Raw genomic sequence first — 23,705 nt, forward strand, 5'->3', positions numbered from 1 at the left:
TCTCTACAATTTGTCATTGAGATGGCATGACACTGCCTAGATGCTAATTTTAAGTATAACATGAGTGTTTTGCTTCCTTGTTTTACAGAATAAAGCAGTTATTGCTCGTGTTACAAACTTGTCAGATACAGTAGTTGGTCTGGAATCATTTATTGGTTCTGAGAAAGAAACCAACCCATTATATAAGGATTATCATGGTAAGCAACACCTTTAAGAGTGAAAGGAGCCTGTTCTTGTTGCCTGGAAGAATCTTGACAAATATCTACCGTCATGTAACATGAATTTTATTTTATAATAAATCTGTTGTTAAATGTTTTTCCTTCCTGGCCAGTTTTTTATGGCAGTTTCTCACCAAGCTACATTAACTCTATGAACCATGGTAACTCTTTGAAAAGTTTCAAACCCAGATACTAAGGCATGGATCAGTCAGAGGTACATTTTGTACCTAAAGTTGCTGTGAAATCAGTCATACTTATTAACCATATTAGAAATAAATATTATATCAATTATAATAATAGCTATATATAGTGGTTTATACTTTACAAAGCTTAACTGTATGATAAATAAAATTCATACAGTATTATAGTTAAAAAGTCCCAGTCAATCACATTTTCAGAACGTGAACATCTTTTATTATATTGTTCATTTTGTTGCTGGAGTTATAAGCAAGTTTAAAGTATTACTACCCTAATATAATCACTGGTCAATTAACCAGGCTTTTTACTTTTATTTTTTGAAGCTATTAATAATGTTTTAGTCATTTGGTTAGTTTGGGGATTTTTTTTTTTAAATAAAAGTTTCTATATAGAACTGTTGAAATAGATAAGTTTAGTAGTTATTCTTATCTTAGCTCTAAACTGAATATTAAGTGAAGTGAAGTCACTCAGTCGTGTCCAACTCTTTGCAACCCCATGGACAGTAGCCAACCAGGTTCCTCCATCCATGGAATTTTCCAGGCAAGAATAGAGTGTGGTAAATAATCGATTTTTACCTGTTTCCTTTTTCTGAGTAAATACTAATTATTTCTGTTATTATTGTGGAACTGCTAACTTCCATGGAAACCTTAGTTTAAAGACTGAATACCTTATTTGAAGCCTGCTACAAGATCATGGAAGATTGTGATCATAGGAATGTGGCAATTTCTAGAGTCTATCAAATAAAAAATTATAAGATACTTATAACCACCAGTGCTTTGAAGAATTGACATAAAACTTCTTAAAAAATAATGAAATAGCACGATCTAATAGTCAAATATTTTTTAAAAGGCTAGAAAATAAAAACTATGAACACAAAGTATGTAAAATAATTTACCTCATGATCATTGCATAAGAGTGCGTTTGGTATCAGCCCAGATTAACCCTCTGTATTATTCATGTACTATGTTACTGTTTGCTTTGATAGAAAGAGAACTATTCAGATTAAACTATTTCCCTTTCTTTTTCTAAAATTTATATTAAGCTGTAATTGATGTGTAATATTATATTAGTTTTAAGTATAGAGCATAATGTTATATATATACTGAGAAATTACCACAATAATCTTAGTTAACATCCATTACCACACATAGTTACACCTTTTTTTCTCTATTAATGAGAATTTTAAGATTTGCTCTTTTGGCAGCTTTTAAATTTATGATATGGTATTGTTTATAGCTCCAGGACTTAAGTATCTTATAACTGGATAAAATACTTTATTATTTACATTTTCTTTTAAAACAACTCAAGTTAAACATTACCTTTATAAGTTATGTCTGAATATAAGTACTAGGAGTTTATAAGTTTAGTATAATGTAAATGATATTTTATATTCAAAAAATATTATTTTGATTGAAACATTTCAAGGATTGAAAAGCTTTAATTTTTTTGTACTGTACTCTCTGGACTGATTATTTTTTTTTCCCACAGATTAGTGGGTGGTTCTGATGATGAGTAAAGTTTCTGTTAATAAGAAGGACCTGAGAATCACTGATACACTCTGTAAAGCCTCCTGATTTAATAGTTAGCTTAACAAACACTTGCAAGGTTAAAATGAGAAATGTGCAAATGTATGGTGTGATTATTTCTAATATATTTTACTAAAAAGCTCCATGTGGGATATTTTTAATTTGTATGTAAAAGCTATCTTCTTAATAACATTTTTTACATTTTCTTAAGTTTAAAAAATTGTCAGATATTTTAGTGATTTTTTTGAAGAGGCCATTTCTAATGGAGGTTGACCTTTTTAAACTAACAATAATACATTATTAAGCATCCAAATACACACACACCAAAAAAAACTATATATTGTACTAGTGAAGCAGTTACATAAAGAAGATTTATCTAATTTGTTCAAATGTGGCTTTGCCTTCTTCCCAGTGTTGAGGGATCAATGTCTTTGGAATGGTGATTTTTAAATATGGGCTGAGTCAGGCAGAGAGATGCACTGAAGAGTCTTCCATGTCTTCATCTGTGGCAAATGACCCTGAGTTTAGTCAGAAACTGCATTAAGCTGCACAAAAACCATCCAGTGCCCTTGTCAGAAAAAATTAGCAAGTGTTTCTGCTGACAAGAGGCCAAAGCTCACGGTTTACCTAGCACTGTTACAAAGCTTATAACAGCTCCATAAAGGTCTGACATGCCACAGAAATGAGTGTCTTGGGATGGCGTGGGGGTTAATGTTTGATCCTAGAGGGTGCTCTGAAATGTAGTTTTCTTCAGTGGTTTGTTCAAGTCATTAATAAGGTGAATAAAATGAAATACTTTTCATTAGTGCTTCACTGATTATCAGTAACCCATAAGCCTTGTTTTGCTGGCTGCTTACTGGTGCATTTAATAAAATAAAGATCACTCAGTGGTGCCGTGGGCAGCACGCAAGGTGATAGCCATATTTGCTTACTGTAAATACAAGAGAAAATCACACACAAGCCAGCTGTAGTTTTGACAAGTATTAAGATCCCTCTTTACATCTGTACTTCTGTACCAAAGTGCAATTAGTTTTCCTCGCACAAGGATTTCTGTTTATCTTATTCTGCCTGATTACTTGAGTATAATCACACCATTTGCTTCATTGCTCCTGGTAGTAAGCTCCAGTTTTAAAAGGGGGAGGATGCTTGTGTGTAAATTTACAGAATTCTGCTGTAAGACTCTTTAATTTATTCATCCAATGACAGCGTGTTTGAATTTTTTTTCTTTTCATTTCCTTTCCACAAGGTCTTATTCATATACGGCAGATTCCTCGGCTTAATAACTTGATTTATGATATATCAGATGTCAAAGACTTAGCTTTTAAATTAAAAAAGAAGCTATTCACCATTGAGGTAAGAGAGAATTTTTATGTTTGAGTTCACAGTCTTGAGGTAAAAGTCTCTCTCTCTCTCTCTGTTTTTTTTTTACTTTAATGCAGTTCATAGGAGATATTTCATGCTTTGGCTGTTCTTTGGCTGTAACAGAATAATTTATTTTAGCCATTCTTTTTTATCTTTTATTCTAATGGTATATCAGAAGGGTACAGCAAAAATGATTTTCTTTTAAATGTCTGTTAAAAAGAAAGCTCCAAACTTACATGGTAAGTATGATATGCATATTTCCAAGGCATTCAAAAGCATCTTTAATTAAATGTTAATGAGCTGTGCTTATTTATGTGTGGAATGTGAATGATACCCACAATTGTGTATGCCGAAGAATAGGGGATTCTTATCTACATTCTAAAAGCAGGTTTCTTTACTATTCTTGAAATCACCATTCTGCTTTCTGTGCTGAATAAAACAAAGTATAATTTACACTAGTGTCTTTAAGTAAATTTCTACAGAAACTTAAACATTTTTTGTGACTTTTATGCCAGCAATAGTGACAGAAAGTAGTAGTACAAAAGATTTATTTCAACTTAATCTTGCTAAAGAGCAAATGAACATAGCACTATTAAGCAATTAAAGTTGATGTATTTATTAATGAAATAAATGCTCAGAAGAGAGAGAGAGAGATGGCTTTTGGGTGATGTGATAGTTATCAGTATAGTCGGTGCAATTTTTTTTTTTAACAAAGACATAAAACAGCCAAGCAGCCTTGACAAACCATTTTGTTTAATCTCTTTTCAAATGAAAAGCTCTTAAGCAGGCCACTTGTCTTAACTGCTTGAAACCATAAAAAGAGAGAATTGTCACCAATAAATTAGCATATTTTTAACTTCATCACCAAATGATGGTCAATGTGGCTTGGCACTGCTTTGGTGTTTGGGACTTCACCCTTAAGTGACCATTCTGGCCCTTTTTTGACCCTCTGCCCTCTTTAGCTGGCCACTTGATAAGGTAACTTAATGGTTCTCTCTCTTTTTCTCTTTCCCTTCACATTTGCAAGTAGCACTAACCTATAAATCATTGTAAGGGCCCTATCCAGTGACAAATTAATGTGCCCTCCTCCTAATTAATGGTCATCAATGTCCTTAATTATCTAATCCTATTGAGAGCAGTTAATAGTTAATCAGGCAGCCAGTTCTTCAAGCAGGTCATCTCTGCAGGAGTGTTGGAAGTTTCTCATCTGGGGATACTCCCTTCAAAAGCCACTTAAAGCCAAAAAAAGGAGAGTGTAGAAATAGTGATTCTTGAGCTAATTTGCCTTAGTTCTCGAAAGGAACCATTGAAATGGAACCCAACACTGTAATTGTTCAATACTGCTTCAGTTTTTCTGACAGAATGTTAAGTAATTTACCATAATACTGCTAACACTTTTAGAGGGATAAAGTTAACAGTTGTTAACATCACAAGGAAAGCATGCCTCCTCATTTTCTTTTAGGTCGAATTTATATATTTAATGAAAGATGTAAGATTTTTTTTCTCCATGTGTACCTTTTTCCCAAGATGAGAGTTCTGATAAGCAGGTCTAAGGTATCATGTCTGTCACCATACAAACTAAGCAACAAGAATCCCTAGTGAAAAAAATATTGCATCCTGAGAAGATGGTTAGCACAGTAATATGAATTCATAAAAATATGAATGCTTATTCCCTCCCTCTCTCTCTCTCGCTCTCTCTCTCACACACACACACAACTGGGTCTTTTTTCATTGGTGATAAAGGACTTATATAATGTCAAGTGGGACCTCTCCTTTGAATAACTTTAAGTTCTCATAGTGACTATATGTTGCCACTGGAGCTGATAAAAGGTCTAGGTTTCTCTTCCATTACTCTTTCTTCCCACTGTTCTAAACTAAGAGAACCAATATAATTGGTCACCCTATGATTTGGAACCAGTATTTGAAAACAAAACACAAGTAGGTGGTGGTTCTTTTTTAAAGTTAATACTCAGTACAGTTGATCAAATCCTTTACCTTTTGGGCTTATAACCTAATGAATACGGTTTTTTCTTAAGTATAGAAATAAAAGTGAAACATAGTCTAAATAACTTATTTGTTATGCCATAACATTTAATTTAGTAAGTAGAAAAAATACAATTAAAGAATCAAAGCTAACAGAAGTACATACATACTGGATAAAATCATATACTTCACAAAAAGATTTGGTTTAAATATAGCACTAAATTATATGTTATAAAATACATTTGGAAACAGGTAGGAAATCTCCCAGGTGCTGGAAAGATTCCTTTATCAAGTGACAGTGTTTTAATATGCTCAACAAATTAATATCTTTTAAATCTGCCTCAATATTTAAAAAATGAGGAGATGTACACTACATTAGTATGTAGTTTGAGGCTCTAATATGCCAGACATTGAATCCATGTCTTACTTTCAGAAGGAAAGGTGGTTTTAGCGGGTAAAGCAAAAATAACTTAGTTCTGATTCCAGGCAGGTAGATTTGTTACATGTTGGAATTTACTGTGAGTAACATGGTCTCAAAAGTTGGCACAAGTGGAAATTAGGGACAGAAGAAACAGGTAAAAACCCTCATGCCTATTTTTATCATCCCTTTTCTTTGATTTATTAAATCATTGCCTTTTTTACATGTGAAAACTGAATATGTTTTTATAACAGCTACCCAGGGCCTCTAATAGGTAGAACAACTTTTAATCAGTAATCTCTAATTTCTTTGAGTGATTTGGAGAAGGCGAAAGAATATTTCTTCCTTTTCAGAGCATGTATTGGTATTTGTCCAGATTCAGGTGGGAGCATTTGTCTAATCACAGTAAATTTTTACTGATACTTAGTATTTGTCAATTATAAAGTTGTATAAATTAGCCCCCCTACCAAAACAACAGCAGAATCATATCTATAGTAACAACCCTAAAATCCTGGGATGCATTCTGAATAAGTAAAAGAGAAAGTTTAAAGTTGATTCAACATGGCTTCAGGTTAAAAGAAAAAGCTTTCCAGTTCTCTGAATGTTGATAATCTTTGTAAATCATACATAGTAATTCTCTAGCAAATATGATTAGCATATTTGATTAACCATAATATACTATTTATTTCTTGACCTTACCATAGCTCCATTCACTCACAGTTAGCATTTGTTAAGCCTCTATTGCATACCCGGCACTATTCTGGCTTATTATATTTTCTATATTGTGATTAAATATTTTATATGAAAAGGCTTTAAAAGGTATAACAATAGACTAGATATATAGAAACTATGTCCTTTTCATCTTTGTATTTATCTATCCCAAAACTAAGAATAGTCATAGACTTAGTAGGTATAAAATCTTTGCTGAAATATATGTAATGCAGATAAATTATACAGTTTAAAGAATAGCCCAAATAATGGAACTATAAATATTATGTAAGTTCCACTAGTCAGGTGACCTATAAACACTACCTTTTCAGTTAAGTTCTATAAAATGTATAAGCTGGTTACATAACTTCACTTCCAAGCTGAAATAACTACTTAGATTTGTAGTTTTTCAGTTTCTCTAATTTTCTCTAAGGCTTTTCTAACATTGGGATCCTCATTAACCAGTTTTCTGTCTGTAGTAGTAATTATGGTGTATCTATAGTACCTAAGAGATTTGGTAGGATTTGAAATGTGACTGCATTTAATTTGATGACATCATAAGATTAGCATTTTTACCTGAGTTTAATATTATTGTACTGTTTTAATTTTGTGTTGTTCAGCTAGGTCATATCTTGACACACTGTAGTAATCAAGTTTTCTAGTATAAATGATAATAATGTGTTATTACATTTGATCCAGACTCTATCAAGGTTATTACAAACATGTTTTCTGCATTGGAGATGGGGTTGTTTTCCAGCTCTAAGATTCAGTGTTTTGAAGTTCACATCAGGAAGTGCGGTTACACGGGTATGCTGAAATAAGCAAAAGACTTCTACTGTTCACTGCAAATTTTCAATATAAGGATAAACAAAACTTATATAGCCTTTTAATTGGTTCAAAAATAGTATCATAAATATTGTATTTTGTATGCTAAATGAATACTAAAAGTTCAGAAAATCAAAGTACATCAGCTTTACTCAAAGTTGTCTCTTATACTTTGCCCCTAATTCAGAATACAGGACCTCAGCACTTTTCCAATCACCAAGAACTTTTTCTCACAGAATAATTGATTAACTGGCATTTATTAACTGTTATTTTTACATACTTAGTAGATTTATTCTTAAATATTAAGACCAGAGTAGTATTTGCCATCCATATAAATTTGCTTTATATTAATAGTATAGTATACTTGATAGGATTCAGTAGAATTTTTTTGAGATTTTTTTCATATTAGAAAAGCATAGGCTTTTGCAAACTACAAGAGTGTCAGTCACTATGACAACCTTGGAAAATTTAGAGTGTTGCATGCTATCTTTGATCCTAGGTTTCCTTACTCCCCTACATTTTTTTAACAGCTTTTCTCATTTTTAAATGCCAAGTAGAAAGATGAGTGCATGCTTACCATATCTAGAGATAGGGAGAAGGGATAGTTATGTGTCAATTCACAGTTATGTCACTAAAATTTAAAAAGTAGAAACAGGACTTCCCTGGTGGCCTGGTGGGTTAAGACTTCACTTTCCAATGCAGGGGCTGCAGGTTCAGTCCCCAGTTGGGGAGCTAAGATACCACATGCCTCAAGGCCAGAAAACCAAAGCATGAAACAGAAGCAGTTTTGTAACAAATTCAATAAAGTCTTCAAAGATAGTCCACATCAAAAAAAAAAAAAAACGTTAAAAATAAATAAATAGCCAAACATATATGTGTGGCTCGGGAGCATTGTTAAGTTGTAGTACCATGAACCATGTAAACCTTTCTGATAATGATGCCCTGCACAAGTATTAAACTGGTATTTCAAATCCCAAATATACTGCAGTCAGCAAAAGAAAACCAAAGTGGAACGTAGACATCTATTCATATAGATAAAATCATTTGTCAAAAGTTAACCCAAATAAACATTCTGTAACCATAGAAGTATTTTATACTGTTCACATTTTAATGTTCATTTTATTACCATCTCCATATTTGCACTTTCATTCTCAAGTGATATAGACATACAGTAATATCATTTAGGTTTCACAGCATCTCCAGAAGCTGGGTTACTATTCTGCTGTATATATTTCACACATCACAGTGAGCCTATCTGAAGTGCATACCACCTTAAGAGGAACACAGTTTTGAGACTCTGTCTAATCCTATTTCTTCCCACTTTGGAATCTTAATTAGAAGAGATAAGGGGAAAAAAAAAACATCATTTAACTAAATTATTGTCCTGAATCTGTAGCAAAAGGTATAATCCGCAATTGGGCCAATTAGTGAAGCCCACAGTTAGCTATGCTGCAGCGAACAATTTGATTAGATCTGACACCATCCTAGTTCCCACTGTTGTTTTGCCAGGTATGATGGTCAGACTTCAAAGAGCTTGAGGCATCAGCAGGGCAAGGTTTGGAGGCCAGCTTAGGTCCGGTTGTTAATCTCTCTGCTAAAACCACAGCAGCTCTCACACAAAACAAGCTTACACGACACAATCATGCGGTATTAAAGTTAGGCTTGAGTCATGTCAATTTGCCTTTGATTTTTTGATGATTGACCAAAGATGGCTACATGACTAGACACATGCTAAAAGTATACTGATTAGGTAAGTTCCCAAAATATTTGAAGTATTTTTTAACTTCCTATATAAATGTTGTGAAAGCTTATTCCCTTTGATCAAACTTCCAAAGTAATAGTACTGTATGGGGGGAGGGGGGACGGTGGGAATGAGTGTTTCTTACTGGCAGCTTGAATCCCAAACTTTTCACTTACTGCTTCATAAAAATTTGTCTTTACATTAATAATTCTTTCAGGAGAATGTAGAAGGAAATTGTTTCTAAGTGGTAAGCTTTTTAAAAATCTATTACGTGCTTTGAAAGAAAGAACATTTTTCCCTGAGTCATATAAGTTCACTGACAATTTTTCTGAAATTTCTTTATAATTATTTTCCACTTATATGTTGAGTAAAGTGCCCTTCCAGGACGTGATTGCATAAGTGTTCTTTTCTCTGCATTCTGATTTGTTGGAATATTGCAGCAATAGTGACATGTTTCCATTCTGAGAAAAGCCTAAGGCGGCTTTAGTATTATTCCAAATGATTGAAGCTGCCATCTTGCTGACTTTCCCTTAGGCAGCATAAGGCCTGTTTGCTTTTGTGTTCATTTCACATACTTCCTGTGAGCTGGGCTGGCAGAACATCAGTGCTTCATTTGGCAAGGAAGATTAAACTTATGTTTGGCTATTCCATATCTTAAAGTTTCTTTATGGTCAGCAACACCTAAGATATTAAACTTATGATTAATTACCTCAAATGTGTCCTGTTTCTTTAAATATTGTATGACACCTTGACTATGAATCATTTTTATATAAAAATGGTCCTTTGACAAATTGAACTTAAGGTCTGATATTTTACATTGTACTATTTTTATATTCATATGGTATTTTACTTCAGAAATTTAAGGAAAGCATATATTTGAATAGTGAGATAGTTGCATAAAGCAAAAGTCGAATACTTCAAATCTTGCACAGTAGTCTTCAGTCTGTGTGTCTCTCCTAAGGATTTTCTGGGACTTGCACTGCGGTAATCCCCACTTTGAGATCAGGATGATATAGATTCAGCATCCCCTCAAAGTGAAAAGAGAAAAAGATCTCCTTCCTAACTTTTGCAGATACAAACATTTCAGTGTGTGTTTTATGATATGGCTCCAGGAAAATTATGTTGCAATACTTCAAGAATTTTGTTACAGCCTTTGTAGAATTGCTATAGCAGAATTCATCCAGTTTCCATGTTACTCCCTAAAACCCTTCCTCCCACAATTGTTATTTATAGTGTCTAAGGAAGACAGAAAATGGTGACAAAGCATGACTGTCCCATTTCATCAGCTAAATGCATATTTATGTTCCTAGAACATAAGATCATATACTTTTTTAACACATCCTCCAAGATACCTGGAAGAGTAAGATATATATCAGTTCAGTTCAGTCGCTGAGTCATGCCTGACTCTTTACAACCCCATGGACTGAAACACACCAGGCTTCCCTGTCCATCAACAACTCCCAGAGCTTGCTCAAACTCATGTCCATCGAGTCAGTGATGCCATCCAACCATCTCATCCTCTCAACCTCATCCCCTCCTCCTCCCACCTTCAGTCTTTCCCAGCATCAGGGTCTTTTCCAATAAGTCAGTTCTTCACATCAGGTGGCCTAAGTTTTGGAGCTTCAGCTTCAGCATCAATCCTTCCCATGAATATTCAGGATTGATTTCCTTTAGGATTGACTGGTTTGATCTCCTTGCAGTCCAAGGGACTCTCAAGAGTCTTCTCCAACACCAGTTCAAAAGCGTCAGTCCTTTGGTTCTCAGCTTTTATAGTCCAACTCTCATATCTGTACATGACTACTGGAAAAACCATAGCTTTGACTAGACAGACCTTTGTTGGCAAAGCAATGTCTCTACTTTTTAATATGCTGTCTAGTTGGTCATAGCTTTTCTTCCAAGGAGTAAGCGTCTTTTAATTTCATGGCTGCAGTCACCATATGTAGTTTTTTTGGAGCCCAAAAAAATAAAGTCTCTCACTGTTTCCATTGTTTCCCCATCTATTTGCCATCTATTTATTATATATGTTAAGATATATATAATAGAGTTTAATAAATATGAGATCCATGAACTTTGTGATAGATTAAATTAAGGTAGCTTTGAGGATACTGTTATACCAAAAGCATCATTAGTCCTTCTTCAGTGTCTTTGGACAGCAAATGTCCAGAATATTCATTCCTCCTTTCCTTTTATGGCTTTCTCTTATCACTGGATTATAGATTAGATATTCCAGTCATCCTCTTAGGTCTTCCCTGACTGGACCTTCTGAAATATTTGCTCAGTTATACTCTATATTGCCCTATTTTTATTCACAGTGTAAACACTTATTCATGGAATTCTTCAGGCAATAATAATGGAGTGGGTTGCCATGCCCTCCTCCAGGAGGTCTTCCTAACCCAGGAATCAACCCATGTCTCTTGCATTGGCAGGCAGGTTCTATACCTCTAGTGCCACCTGGGAAGCCCATATATATATATATATATATATATATATATATATATATATATATATATATATATATATGAGCCTCTTGATGAAAGTGAAAGAGGAGAGTGAAACAGCTGGCTTAAAACTCAACACTGAAAAATTAAAATCATGGCATCCAGTCCTATCACTTCATGGCAAATAGATGGGGAAACAATGGAAACAAAGTTTCCACTGTTTCTCTCACTGGAGAGACTTTATTTTCTTGGGCTCCAGAACCACTGCAGATAGTAATTGCAGCCATGAACTTAAAAGACAAGCTCCTTGGAAGAAAAGCTATGACCAACGTAGACAGTATATTAAAAAACAGAGACAATACTTTGCTGACAAAGGTCCATCTAGTCAAAGCTATGGTTTTTCCAGTAGTCATGTATGGATGTGAGAGTTGGACTATAAGGAAAGCTGAGCACCGAAGAATTGATGCTTTTGAACTGTGGTGTTGGAAAAGATTCTTGAGAGTCTCTTGAACTGCAAGGAGATCCAGCCAATCAATCCTTAAGGAAATCAGTCCTGAAAATTCATTGGAAGGACTGACGCTGAGGCTGAAATTTCAATCCTTTGGCCACCTGATGTGAAGAACTGACTCATTGGAAAAGACCTTGATGCTAGGAAAGATTGAAGGCAGGAGGAGAAGAGGGCATCAGAGGATGAGATGATTGGATGGCATCACCAACTCATGGACATGAGTTTGAGCAAGCTCCGGAAGTTGTTGATAGACAGGGAAGCCTGGTGTGCTGCAGTCCATGGGGTCGCAAAGAGTTGGACACAGCTGAGCTACTGAACTGATATATATATGTACGGATAAACACAAGTGTACTTATGTATGTATACATACATGCATATTTATATATAATCTTTTAACATTCAAGTTAAAAATTCTTTTGTTCCTAGCAAGTATTTCCACTCTAGTTTTATAAAATACATTATGAAAATCAAACTGGTTTATCTTAGCATTTCTCTTATATAATATTTTTCTGTGTTATGTGTATGTGTGTTTATATATTAGGTTAGCAAGATTGTTCTTTCCTCATTTTTTACTTATTTCTTCTGTATGGTAGGAGTTTTTAATAGAAAAATTAATTTACAAACAATATAAAACCATTCACTAAAAAACTATCCACATCTGTAGGATTTCTATATCTTCGTGAAATGAGGTGGGGAAAGCGTTCTGTAAAGGAAATAAAGTTCCCATATTCTAGTCAACTATATTGATATGATTCAAAAAGTATCCCAAATTTTATTGCAATGTATTATTATTGTATCCACTTATGTTCTACATTAAGGTAGCTTTTTGTAATTAAAGTATAATTGACATCATTCAGGTACTTTAACAAATATTAATTTGCTCAGTTACTATGTTTTTATATTTTATATTTTTCTAAATTATTTTCATATATTATCTTTGGAGCATCAAAAATTATCTTGTGATAATTAAGGTACATACAACTTTTATAGTAAAGAGTCAACTCTGAACCAAAATCAATTTTTCAAAAATTAAAAAAAAATTCTAATTTTGCCTCCCCTCTTATTATAACTGGTTCTAATAAAGTTTTGATGCATTCATACTAAAACCTTTTTTTTCTGTTGCAAGTGTTTCATTTATTGGAAATTCTTTGAATACCACCTTTAGGCAAAACTAAACAGAAAATCTTATGGTCACAAAATATTTTCCTCTTTTATAAATTAATATTACTAAAAAAAAGTTTTCTACAGTTTAATAAGAAATTGTGTTGCTCATTAAGGAAATATGAGATTAAATATAAGTTATTAATTTTTAAAAGGTAAGATTTGGGGGACAATAGTAAATAATTAAGAGAAACTGAGGTATAATGGAAATGCCTTTGGCCACACAACTAGTAAAGCAGTTCTCTTATTTAAGCAGAAGTTAAGGTTTTGTCTAGGTTATTACTGTCGTAACTCTCTACCGCTGTGGACATTTCGTAGAGTAGCCAGTTCGGGTTCTTTGTATGTGGTACAGTGAAGTTCACTGAGCTGTTTTGTCAGGTGCTGCCAAGTCAACCCACCATTGTTGTAGAGAATCAAACTAAATCATTTTGGCATGAGCCTTCTAGTAATAAGATACCCAATATGAATGGTTTAATGAAATTGAGTATTTAGTTTCCACTTTTTATAAGAATGTCAAAAATATATAGCAGTCATTCAAAAATTTCTAGAGTAAATCAGTGAAAATATCTGACCCTATACTTTATTGAAAATTTATTTTAAATATCACTACTTAATATGAATAACAGTTGGAATGTATTTGGATGTGTTTTGTTAGGTATATAATTCCTCACTACACATTTCAATATAGTAAAAGTTCCAATTGTATTTGATAAAAAGAGAGGGGGTATTTTAAACTACAATTAAAATTTTCTCATATAAAAAATAAAGCTGTTATCAAGTTTAACTATTTTTGTCTCCAGAAGCTATTATCAAAAACAGTTATATTTGATTAGATTTTAAGAATTTGTAAGAATTATTTATGAATGTTCTAAATGTTTAATTATTATATAATTAGAAAAATAGCTTATCTTTATGATCAAATTATTGAAAATGTATCCTTATAGCGCAGACTTAGTTAAATGCCTCAAAATTTTTATTTACGTATTTTGAGAGAGGAGATTTTTTTGTTGATATTCCTGCTTGATAACCTAAGAAATATTTCACCAACGTATACTGTAGCTATGGTTTAGCACTGAAAAAGCTTTTAACACAAAGCCTCTTGGTGCAATTAAAGGTCACTTGTATGTATTATAATAGGCTACTCATTTACAAGATCTTTGTGAGGGGTCAGTGCTATAGCATGAAATGGATTGCCCTTGGTGAGCCTGTAAATAAATGTGTCAACTTACCTTGTATTCAGTGGGCAAGGAAGAAAACTAACACAATTCTAATTTATTAATGTTTTTATAAACAACTGCTAAAATGTTGAACAAAACAAAATGCACTAGTACTATATTCTTGACATAAATAATCATAGAAAATTGTTAGAATATATAACTTTAGTTTTTAAGGGAAATTGCACACATACACAATACACACACACACACACATCCTCAAACACACATCCACAAACACACACACATACTTTTTAATTAAATATATGGATTTTATTGAGGTATAGAAAAATAGCACAGTGGTTGTGTTCAAAGGCCTTTACCATAAACCTAACATGTCTCAAAATGGATAAGTTGTACTTAATCCCTTTTTTCTGTATTTAAGTTCAAAACTTATCATGGATAGGTATGAAAAAGGAACCAAACTGGATAGTGATTTATTTTAGTTATCTTTCATAGCCTTTCTCTTAGGGAAAAAAAACAGTTGGGCAGAAAACATATTCATAATGATCTGTGCTAATTGAATTTAGTCACCTGATCTTTCAGCAAATTAAGACTTTAGAATAAAAATAAAAGTTATGATGAAGATACTTCATGTAAAAATTATTTTACAATTTTTATTATTTAAAAATTGTAAAATTATTTTATAATATTTTAATATACTTGTATTTTGCATGTTTTATATGTATATTTATGAGCTCTATATAGTTTTTTATCTTTAAAATAATGTCAAATTCATAAATATATATATTCATATCTATTAAATATTTATATATATAAATGTATATATATATATACACACACACACAAATGAAATAAATTTAACCAGTGCTTTCTGGGTTCTTCCCTCTGAATTTGGCCACTCAGACACACAGCAAACAGGGGCTTCCCCAATCATTCAGACACACAACTACCCACTCCTAATTTTCTTTCTAGTTGGTATGTACTATCAAAAATGAAAAATATTTAAATTTATAGTCAGTGCCAAAATAAATCTGTGTCAAACAAAAATAATTTAACAATGTGTTTGAATCAAGAATCAAATGATAGGGACTTCCCTGGTGTCCAGGGGTTAAGAATTCGCCTTCCAAAACAGGGGTCGTGGGTTCGATGCCTGATTGGGGAACAAAGATCCCACATACACCACAGGGCAACTAAGCCTACAACTAGAGAGCCCATGTGCCGCCACTAAGACCTGATGCAGCCAAATAAATAAATATTTTTAAAATAATCAAATGATAGCAATAACCTTTAATAACCTATAAGACTGATCGGTCTATAAAAATACTAAGGCTTTCAGTGAGGCCAGTCATGAAGTGAGTAGCCAGGAATAGCTTTGACCCAGGTAAGCCTTCTCTGCTTCTTATTTGGCTATTGAGTATCTACTCTGCACTCTTTGGTTTGTTTTTGTTGTCATACTTCTTCAGCACAGTGGCAACACCCGCTTAACCATTGTTTGTAAAGAATGGAAGCTTTGGGCAAACTAATTCATTTAGGGGCATAAATGCTTTAAAGTCATGTCTGTTTTACTCATCACAGTATCTATCCCCTTTTCATAGTTCAGTGCATGATTGTGTAGGTCCTCAAAAAATATTGAGTAAGTGACTGAACAAATGAATGTCCTCTTGACAGTGCTCAAAACAATTGAAGGTGGATCCGTAAAACTTTCACAATTTCAGACCATACATAATAGTCTGATAATGCTAATGTTTCCATAAATGCTTAATATTGAGCCTAAGGCTAAGTAAAATAGCCTCCCAAAAATATTAGCTACCAAAAAAAATTAGCTAGAATATAGTGGATCATTATTGGTGAAATAAAGTAGAACTGCATTCCTCAAAAATCCTAGACAGGAAATGATAAGATACAATTTTTAGTTAATAAAATGTGGTGTTCTATTTGAGTCATGATTTCATTGTCATTTTATTGCCCTTTGAAAATTATTTTGAATGCTTTATCTCAAAAAATATATGACAGTAGACATTCCATAAATATCAGTAAGAGTTTTCCAGCCTGATTCCTTAAGAGGTCTACTGGATTCAGACTAGATTTGTAAAAGCCCTCCAGAGCTGAGAGGAATCAATGCTAATTTCCGGGTTTCAAGTCCCTATGCCTTTTAACCCCCTTTGACCCTTTAAGTAACTGTTTATATGTCTGGCCTTCTCTGGCCGATAGAGCTTATTTTATTGCCTAATATGTTTTCCTGGCTTATCACACAAAAATATTGTAAAGATTTTTAAGACTTATGAGTTAGGAATGAAATGATTATGTACAATGGAAGTTGAATACAGCATTTTAGATATTCTCCAACTCATATTTAAATACACATCGGCAGTAAAGCAACTAATGTCACTTCCATAATAACAGTATCTGTAACTGTCATTGCTGAAGAATCATCCCATTGACCTCTTTGTGCACATGAAGCTGACGAGGACCAATCTAGTTCTTCAGTTTGGCTTAAGAGTTTTCTCCTGGGAAACCATTGTGGTCTAGATAGAAATTTAAGGACAGTTATATTCAGAAGAGCTTTATAGTGTGTAATTTATAACTGAATACACTTCGTTCACATGTCCTATTGACTTAATGTGTAATTCAGTCAAGAAACAGAAAGGGTACATATAAAGATATTTTGGAAATGTGATGCTTCATAATGCCATAAATATGGGCCATTTCTTTGCTTTAGCATTCTATCATTACAACCCTCCCATCATGTTATTAGAAGGGTTCTTAGCTTTGCTCCATGTAAAATTAGGGAAGTAAAAGACTTTCACTTAAAAGCCTGAAAGTAAATTTAAAAGTTTAAAATCAACTGTGCCCCTGATGCTTTAAAGCATGAGGGTGGCAAACTTTGGTCTGTGGGCCAAGTCCAACCCCTTAATTTTTTAAAATAAACATTATTGGAGCACAGCCAGACCTTTTTGTTTCTGTATTGGCTATGGCAACTTTCACAGTATACCGTTGAGTTAATATCTTATGGCATACAAGGCCAAAAATATTTCAGTTCAGTTCACTCAGTCATGTCTGACTCTTTGCAACCACATGGACTGCAGCGTGCCAGGCTCCCCTGTTCATCAACAACTCCCGGAGCTTACTCAAACTCATATCCATCGAGCCTGTGATGCCATCCAATCACCTCATCCTCTGTCTTCCCCTTCTCCTTCTGCCTTCAATCTTTCCCAGCATCAGGGTCTTTTCCAGTGAGTTGGTTCTTCACATTAGGTGGCCAAAATATTGAAGTTTCAACTTCGGCATCAGTCCTTTCAATGAATATTCAGGACTGATTTCCTTTAGGATTGACTGGTTGGATCTCCTTGCAGTCTAAAAACATTTACTATCTGGTCATTTATAGACAAAGTTTGCTGTAAAGAAGAACCCCTACTTGCGAAGGCTGCAAACTCTCAAGAATATTTATAGGGAGAATTGTCAATTAGCGGATATGATTTGTAGTCTCAAAATTAACATCTATTTGAATAATTAAAGAATTCATACAGTCATTTGATGTGTAGTTTTCACTTCCAGAATTAATGCAGGTGTCTCTGAGAAAATACCTTCTTAAACGGTTAAAATCAGAAAGAAGTTTAATGTGCTTCAAAGTCAGCTTCTTATTGCATGCACCTATTTTCCCACCTAGCCACTCTGAAATCACGTGGAACCCACTTTCTTAGAGGTAACCCATTTCAGTCTCTGCCAACAGACAGTTGCTAGAAACTTCTTTCAAATGCTGAAGCATGTCCCACCCATTAAAACTAATCCTACTTTCTGAAGCTTGCTATTTTGTATATACAATTATTCTATTCATAATGAACAGCTAATATGTAAGGAATAGTTATAATTTATGTGTATATCTTCTTAATTTTCCTTAGATTTCTATTTTCTTTTTTGAAACACCAGATTAACCATTTAGTAGTATTTATTGTATGTTTAACTTAGAATCTTAAGCATGAAGCTCATATAATTTTTACAACATCCTTTAGAGGAAACTTTTTTTGAAAAAATAAGCATTAATTAGAAATATTAAAGTAGTGGTCCTGAATTCTGAAGTACAAAAGCTAAATTATAGATTCATACAGTTTATTAAAATTTGATGTTTTACTTGTAGCATTTTGGATTCACAAATAGGCTCAGGTGATTAAAAATTATAAAATCAACATTAAATGTGATCTTTCAACTTTATTATTATAATCTTAGTTTACTATATATTAAGTTAATAAAAATATGGCATTAAGCTTTTGATAACTGAATAATAAAAGCATACATATATATTTCTAACAAGTATTAATTTTATCAGTGAAGGATACCCTTCCAAAATTAACTGTTCATTAGCCACACTACCTAGTGTATATAATCGATAGTCAAATCAAAACAGTGGGTAAACACTAATATGATCAAGAAGTTTTGTTTATTATTTTGTTTTTTTTGGTTTTTTTTAAAGCTGTGAATTTCTCAGGGCTTAGGAATAAGATCATATTGATGCTTAAAATGTAAATATATTATTAAAAGTAATTTGGGAGCTGAAAGATTATTTTTAAGGCATTAAAGACTTGAGTTGGAATCTTTCAGCATTTAACTGGGAAATTTAAACATGTAAGGACAGTTTACTTAAAATTGTTTTCATTCAAGTTCATGCATATTATTATTATTTTTAATAATTACATAGATTTGTGTCCCTGATGTGTAAAAGTTATTTTAAAATTAGATAAAACTCTTTTTCAAAGGTGTTTATAATGTGGCATAGAGAAGAAGATTGCATGAAACCAACACAAAAAGGACTCAACTAAGTGTTTTCAGCCTAATAAAAATGTTGTAAAAATACTTGTAAGCTTGAAAATCACACTAGCTATTCTTGTTTCAAATTCTGTTTAATATATTGTTCTGTATGATTTTATAATAAACAGATTACTCCTTGAACAGGAATTAAGAATAAAGCTGCCAGGAAGAGGTTTTGTTGTCAGAGTAGTTCCCGCCTCATGTTTTGTAAGAGATTTCATGGTCCCATTGTAAAGAGTAGATGATTTAAAACGTGTTCCCAAGATAAACTTTCCCATTGTCATTAATGAGGATGGATAATACTGAGTGACAAGTGCATTAGGAATGACACAGAAAGAGCTGTTAGATTTGTCAGAGCATATCACTTCAGGCAGTGACACTTGAGGACATTCTTTTTGTGGATATTTGGTTGGTGAGGGAGGTCTGGTTTAAAGATACCAAATTTGTGTTTGCTAGTAGAATAATGTATTGTGCAATGTATAGATATATATTTTCCAGTGTTTAGAAAATATTTAGAAGTTTATTTAAGTTCTTCCACATTTTGAGTTTATTCCGATTTCCTCCTAAGAAAGTCATCAAACTGTACAACCTTTAAGTATTAAAATTTTCCACAAAATTACTTTTTTTTCTTTTGAAGTTTTTTTTTTCCCTTGGACTGTCCAACTGAAGGGAAAATATTGAAAAATATATCAATTAAAAAAATATTTTGCTGACTTATGATAGGGGACTCTTCTGTGTCACCTTGAGAACAAAGATTTTGAAATAACATAAACGTAATTTGTATTGTCTTTCTACATGTATTTTACTTTAGAGAAACGTGTTTTAAATATTGATCAATAAGCAAATAACAGATGACTATTCTGGTATTTAAAGTGTTTCCAAACTGTAGTGGGCCTCTCAGTTTTGATTCTGAACATGGAACTGGTCACTTCTTCGCCTTGATTCATCTTTCATGCTGCCAACCAAATTTTGTCTCTGTGTACCTTTTTGACACTAATAATGACTGAGTCTCTGTTCACTGGAGTTCAAGATTTCCCAAGCGGCAGTTTGGAGCTAGGATAAACTATCTATCATGATTGCATACCACTAATCTGTCTCAACCAAACCATCCTGTGACTGAAATTATATTTGACAGTCCACCTCTTCTTGATGAACCTGAGGTGAACGTAACTGCAGACCATCCCTGGGAGGACATGTAACTACTCCATATGTTACGGAGGGTCCTTTTATTTGTGAAACAAGACTTACACTATGCCTGTAGCTGAAGAGATATTTCTTTCTGTCTCTCTCTCTTTGTGAGTGTGTCTCTCCTTCTCTGTCTCCCTGTCTCACCCTAATTTTTCTAATTTTCATTAGAATTTCTTTTAAACATGTTCAGCCATTGAAAGTACTATCTGTAGGTTAGTTTTCCCATGTGTTAAAATGGCAAAGTCATTTTTAAAAAACACTTAATGCTTTCTATAATGCTCTCTTACATATACCACAGTTGTCAAATATCAAAGATTTGCTCTTAGTATTTTCACTCATTCCTACATATATCAGTTCTTGAAACATCTCAGTCAATTTTTATATTACAAAATACTTCTGAAAGATGTTGATTCTCTGATTTTAACATAAAAATATTTTCAGATTATTTTAAGGATTAAAAATAGATTGAAAGAATGATAAATTGAACACTCACAGGAAATGCTATTATAATTTTTGATAAAGAGTCCTTATAGAGGCTTAATTATCATTTTTTATGATTACTATGCAGAATCTAGAGAAAACGGCTACCTGGTAAAATAAACTTATTTACTGCCTTATGTCTTTTTTGTAAAAATATCTTTCTTTTGTAATCAGAAACTTCAGCATTTCGAGATGATGAACAAGGAGGTGTAAATATTCACTGTTAATACCCTGGAAATAGAGAAATCTGATATAATTTTCAAAATGTATATGGAGGGTTTAACAGTAAGGTTACTTACCATTAACAGCCAAATTGTTACCACTTACCATGGAGATAGTAAGTAAACAATATCTAAATTGGAAACAAAAACTGGGGATATTTAAACAAAGCCATTTGAATATTAAATGGAGTTTCAAAGACTACATCTAGAAGTCTGTTTATAAACGGAGTTTATTTTAATCTCTCCTGAATTGGTGAAATGTGATTCTGTGATTCTCCCTAAACATGTTCACATGGCCTGAAAAGTTTTGCCCATGTGGTTCTGTTAGTTCATCAGAAAGCATTCGATAAAATCACTCCTAACTGTCCTTTATTTTTAATTAAAGTTTATTATTCCTTTGGAAAAGTTGTTTTAGTATGAAGCAATATTTTATGAAATATTTTATGAAACACCAGGATAATCACTAAGCATTCTGCACAAAGTTTTTCTAAAACACCTAATGTCAAATAATCATCCACTTTATTTTGGAAATTTGTATAAATTAATTTTCTAGCATCACAGAGATAATTGTTTGGTCAATATAGTAAATGAAACACTTATATTTTTGGATGCAAATATTATTTTTAACAAATGAGCTTCATCTGCTTTAACTTTTATTATCTTCTACAGTGTTTTTATTTCAACTAGTGTTTACCAGTGTTGAAAAAAACTTTAGTAAACTGTTTATAATTTCCATAATTTTTAAACTCTGTAATTTCTATCCGTGATTGTATAATATACTTCAAAGCCGTATATCTGAAGAAAAGGAAGCACTATCAAAGCATTAATTAATTAGTAAACCATTTATATGTGTTCTTTATTCCAAAAGTGATTAAATTGAGAAAGCCTAACTTACACACTGACTCTGATGTTAGGCAGCCTTAATTTTGTGCTAAATTTTAACTTAGGCAGTAAAATCTGTGATCCGTTTATCTTATCATAGCCAGTTACTCCTCCCTTCTAATTATATGATCATTAAATGTACTTTTTTATTATACAATGAATCTGCATATTTTTTAAAATAAAATTGCCTCCATTTTTCTCATAAGCATCTATTTTCTAATCAAAAGAGTGGATATTACATTGCTTCAGAGTAAATATTCAAAAAAATTTTTAATGATAATTCATAGTTATGATTTGTTAAAGTAATTGCTTCATTTGAAAAGTAGAACTTGTTTATTTTAAACTTAAACAGCAAGTATACTAAGATATTTAAATATGTAGTATTTAAATAATTATGCTTTTTGTTTAGGGCTTTAATCTTTTTTTAAGCACTTTTAAAAATACACTTTTATGCCTAAGCATGAAAAATATGATAAGAAAAGACAGTAAAATGGTCATGCCTTTTAGTAAATAGATTATATAAAATTATCTAGGAAATTACCTTAATGCCATCACATAAGACAAAATCACTGTGCTCTTAAGACTATTTTTAGTAAAATGATTGGCAATACTCAAGTCACATGTTTGTATCAAGAAGGAATAATTATTTCCCACTGAAATAATATTTATCACATTTGCTTTAGAAATTGGGATAAAATTTCCTTGGGGTGTGGGATTGGTATGTGTTTGTGGGAGTGTTTAAGATACCCTGAATGGATGAAACAGTTATTTCAATATAATGTATATACTGGGTCAATTGAAGTTTTGAGGACTAATTACCTGGAAGGCAAGATCATTCATAAGTTTTTCTTAATTATTCAGTAAATATTTATTAAAATACTTTTAGCCTAGTTTGGTGCTTTTTATTAAAATACATGTCCTTAAAATTTGGTGTCTGGCCATCTCTCTAGCCTCATCTCCTGTCTTAGCTCCAAGTTGCAGCCAGACTCTCAATTGGAGTTCCTACATTGCCCGCTCGATGTCTCTTCCAGGTTTTTTGTTAATGCCAAAAATATTCTCCACTTTCCTCCAAGTATTCTTGCCAGATTAGTCTTAAGATTCACCCTTCAATCCTTGAAATGGATGTCACTTCTTCTAAAATGTCTTTCCTAATTCTCCAAGACCAAGTTTAGGTAGCCTCACTCTGTATTCCCTGAATATCTTCTATAATTATCTCTACTAAAATAGCACTTATAATGTTATTTTAATTTCCTGCTTCCTTGATGTCTCTCTATCATACTGTGAGAAAGAAAAAGAAAAAGTTGCTCAGTCGTGTACAACTCTTTGCGACCCCGTGGACTGTAGCCTGCCAGGCTCCTCTGTCCATGGGATTTTCCAGGCAAGAATACTGGAGTGGGTAGCCATAAGCTGGTGACAAAAGCTGTGTCATGTTCTTATTCACTAATGTATCCACAGCACCAAACTCAGGATCTAAGACATAACAAATGTTTAATAAATATTTGTTGAATGGAAAGCTAATAATGTGTGGAACTGTTAAATACCTGACTACATTGCTTTTTTAAAAAAACTGTCATAACAATATTTAACATGAGATCTATCCTGTTAATAAAATTTTAAGCATACAGTACATTATTGTTGACTATAGGTATAGTGTTATACCCTGACTGTGTTTTTTTTTTGGTCTGACCTGGGTCTTCATTGCTGTGTGCAGGCTTTCTCAAGTTGCAATGAGCAGGAGCTACTCTCTAATTGCAGTGTTTGGGCTTCTTAATGTGGCTTCTTTTGTTGCAGAGCACTAGCTCTAGGGCACGTGGGCGCAGTAGCTGTGGCATCATGCTTCGTTACACCACTGCATGTGGAATCTTCC

At 32.9% G+C, this 23,705-nt stretch overlaps 1 protein-coding gene across 1 annotated transcript in view; it reads left to right on the forward strand.

Annotated features, from left to right (window-relative positions):
* The window catches only part of ELP4 (elongator acetyltransferase complex subunit 4), a 237,823-nt gene that overhangs the window by 109,834 nt on the left and 104,284 nt on the right, over positions 1 to 23,705 (forward strand). The window contains exons 8-9 of the mRNA XM_069554651.1: positions 89 to 197; positions 3,189 to 3,295. Coding sequence (XP_069410752.1) covers positions 89 to 197; positions 3,189 to 3,295 — 216 coding nt within the window. The remainder of the gene's footprint in view (positions 1 to 88; positions 198 to 3,188; positions 3,296 to 23,705) is intronic.

The sequence above is a fragment of the Ovis canadensis genome, chromosome 15 (genome assembly GCF_042477335.2).
Source record: "Ovis canadensis isolate MfBH-ARS-UI-01 breed Bighorn chromosome 15, ARS-UI_OviCan_v2, whole genome shotgun sequence".
Taxonomy (NCBI): domain Eukaryota; kingdom Metazoa; phylum Chordata; class Mammalia; order Artiodactyla; family Bovidae; genus Ovis; species Ovis canadensis.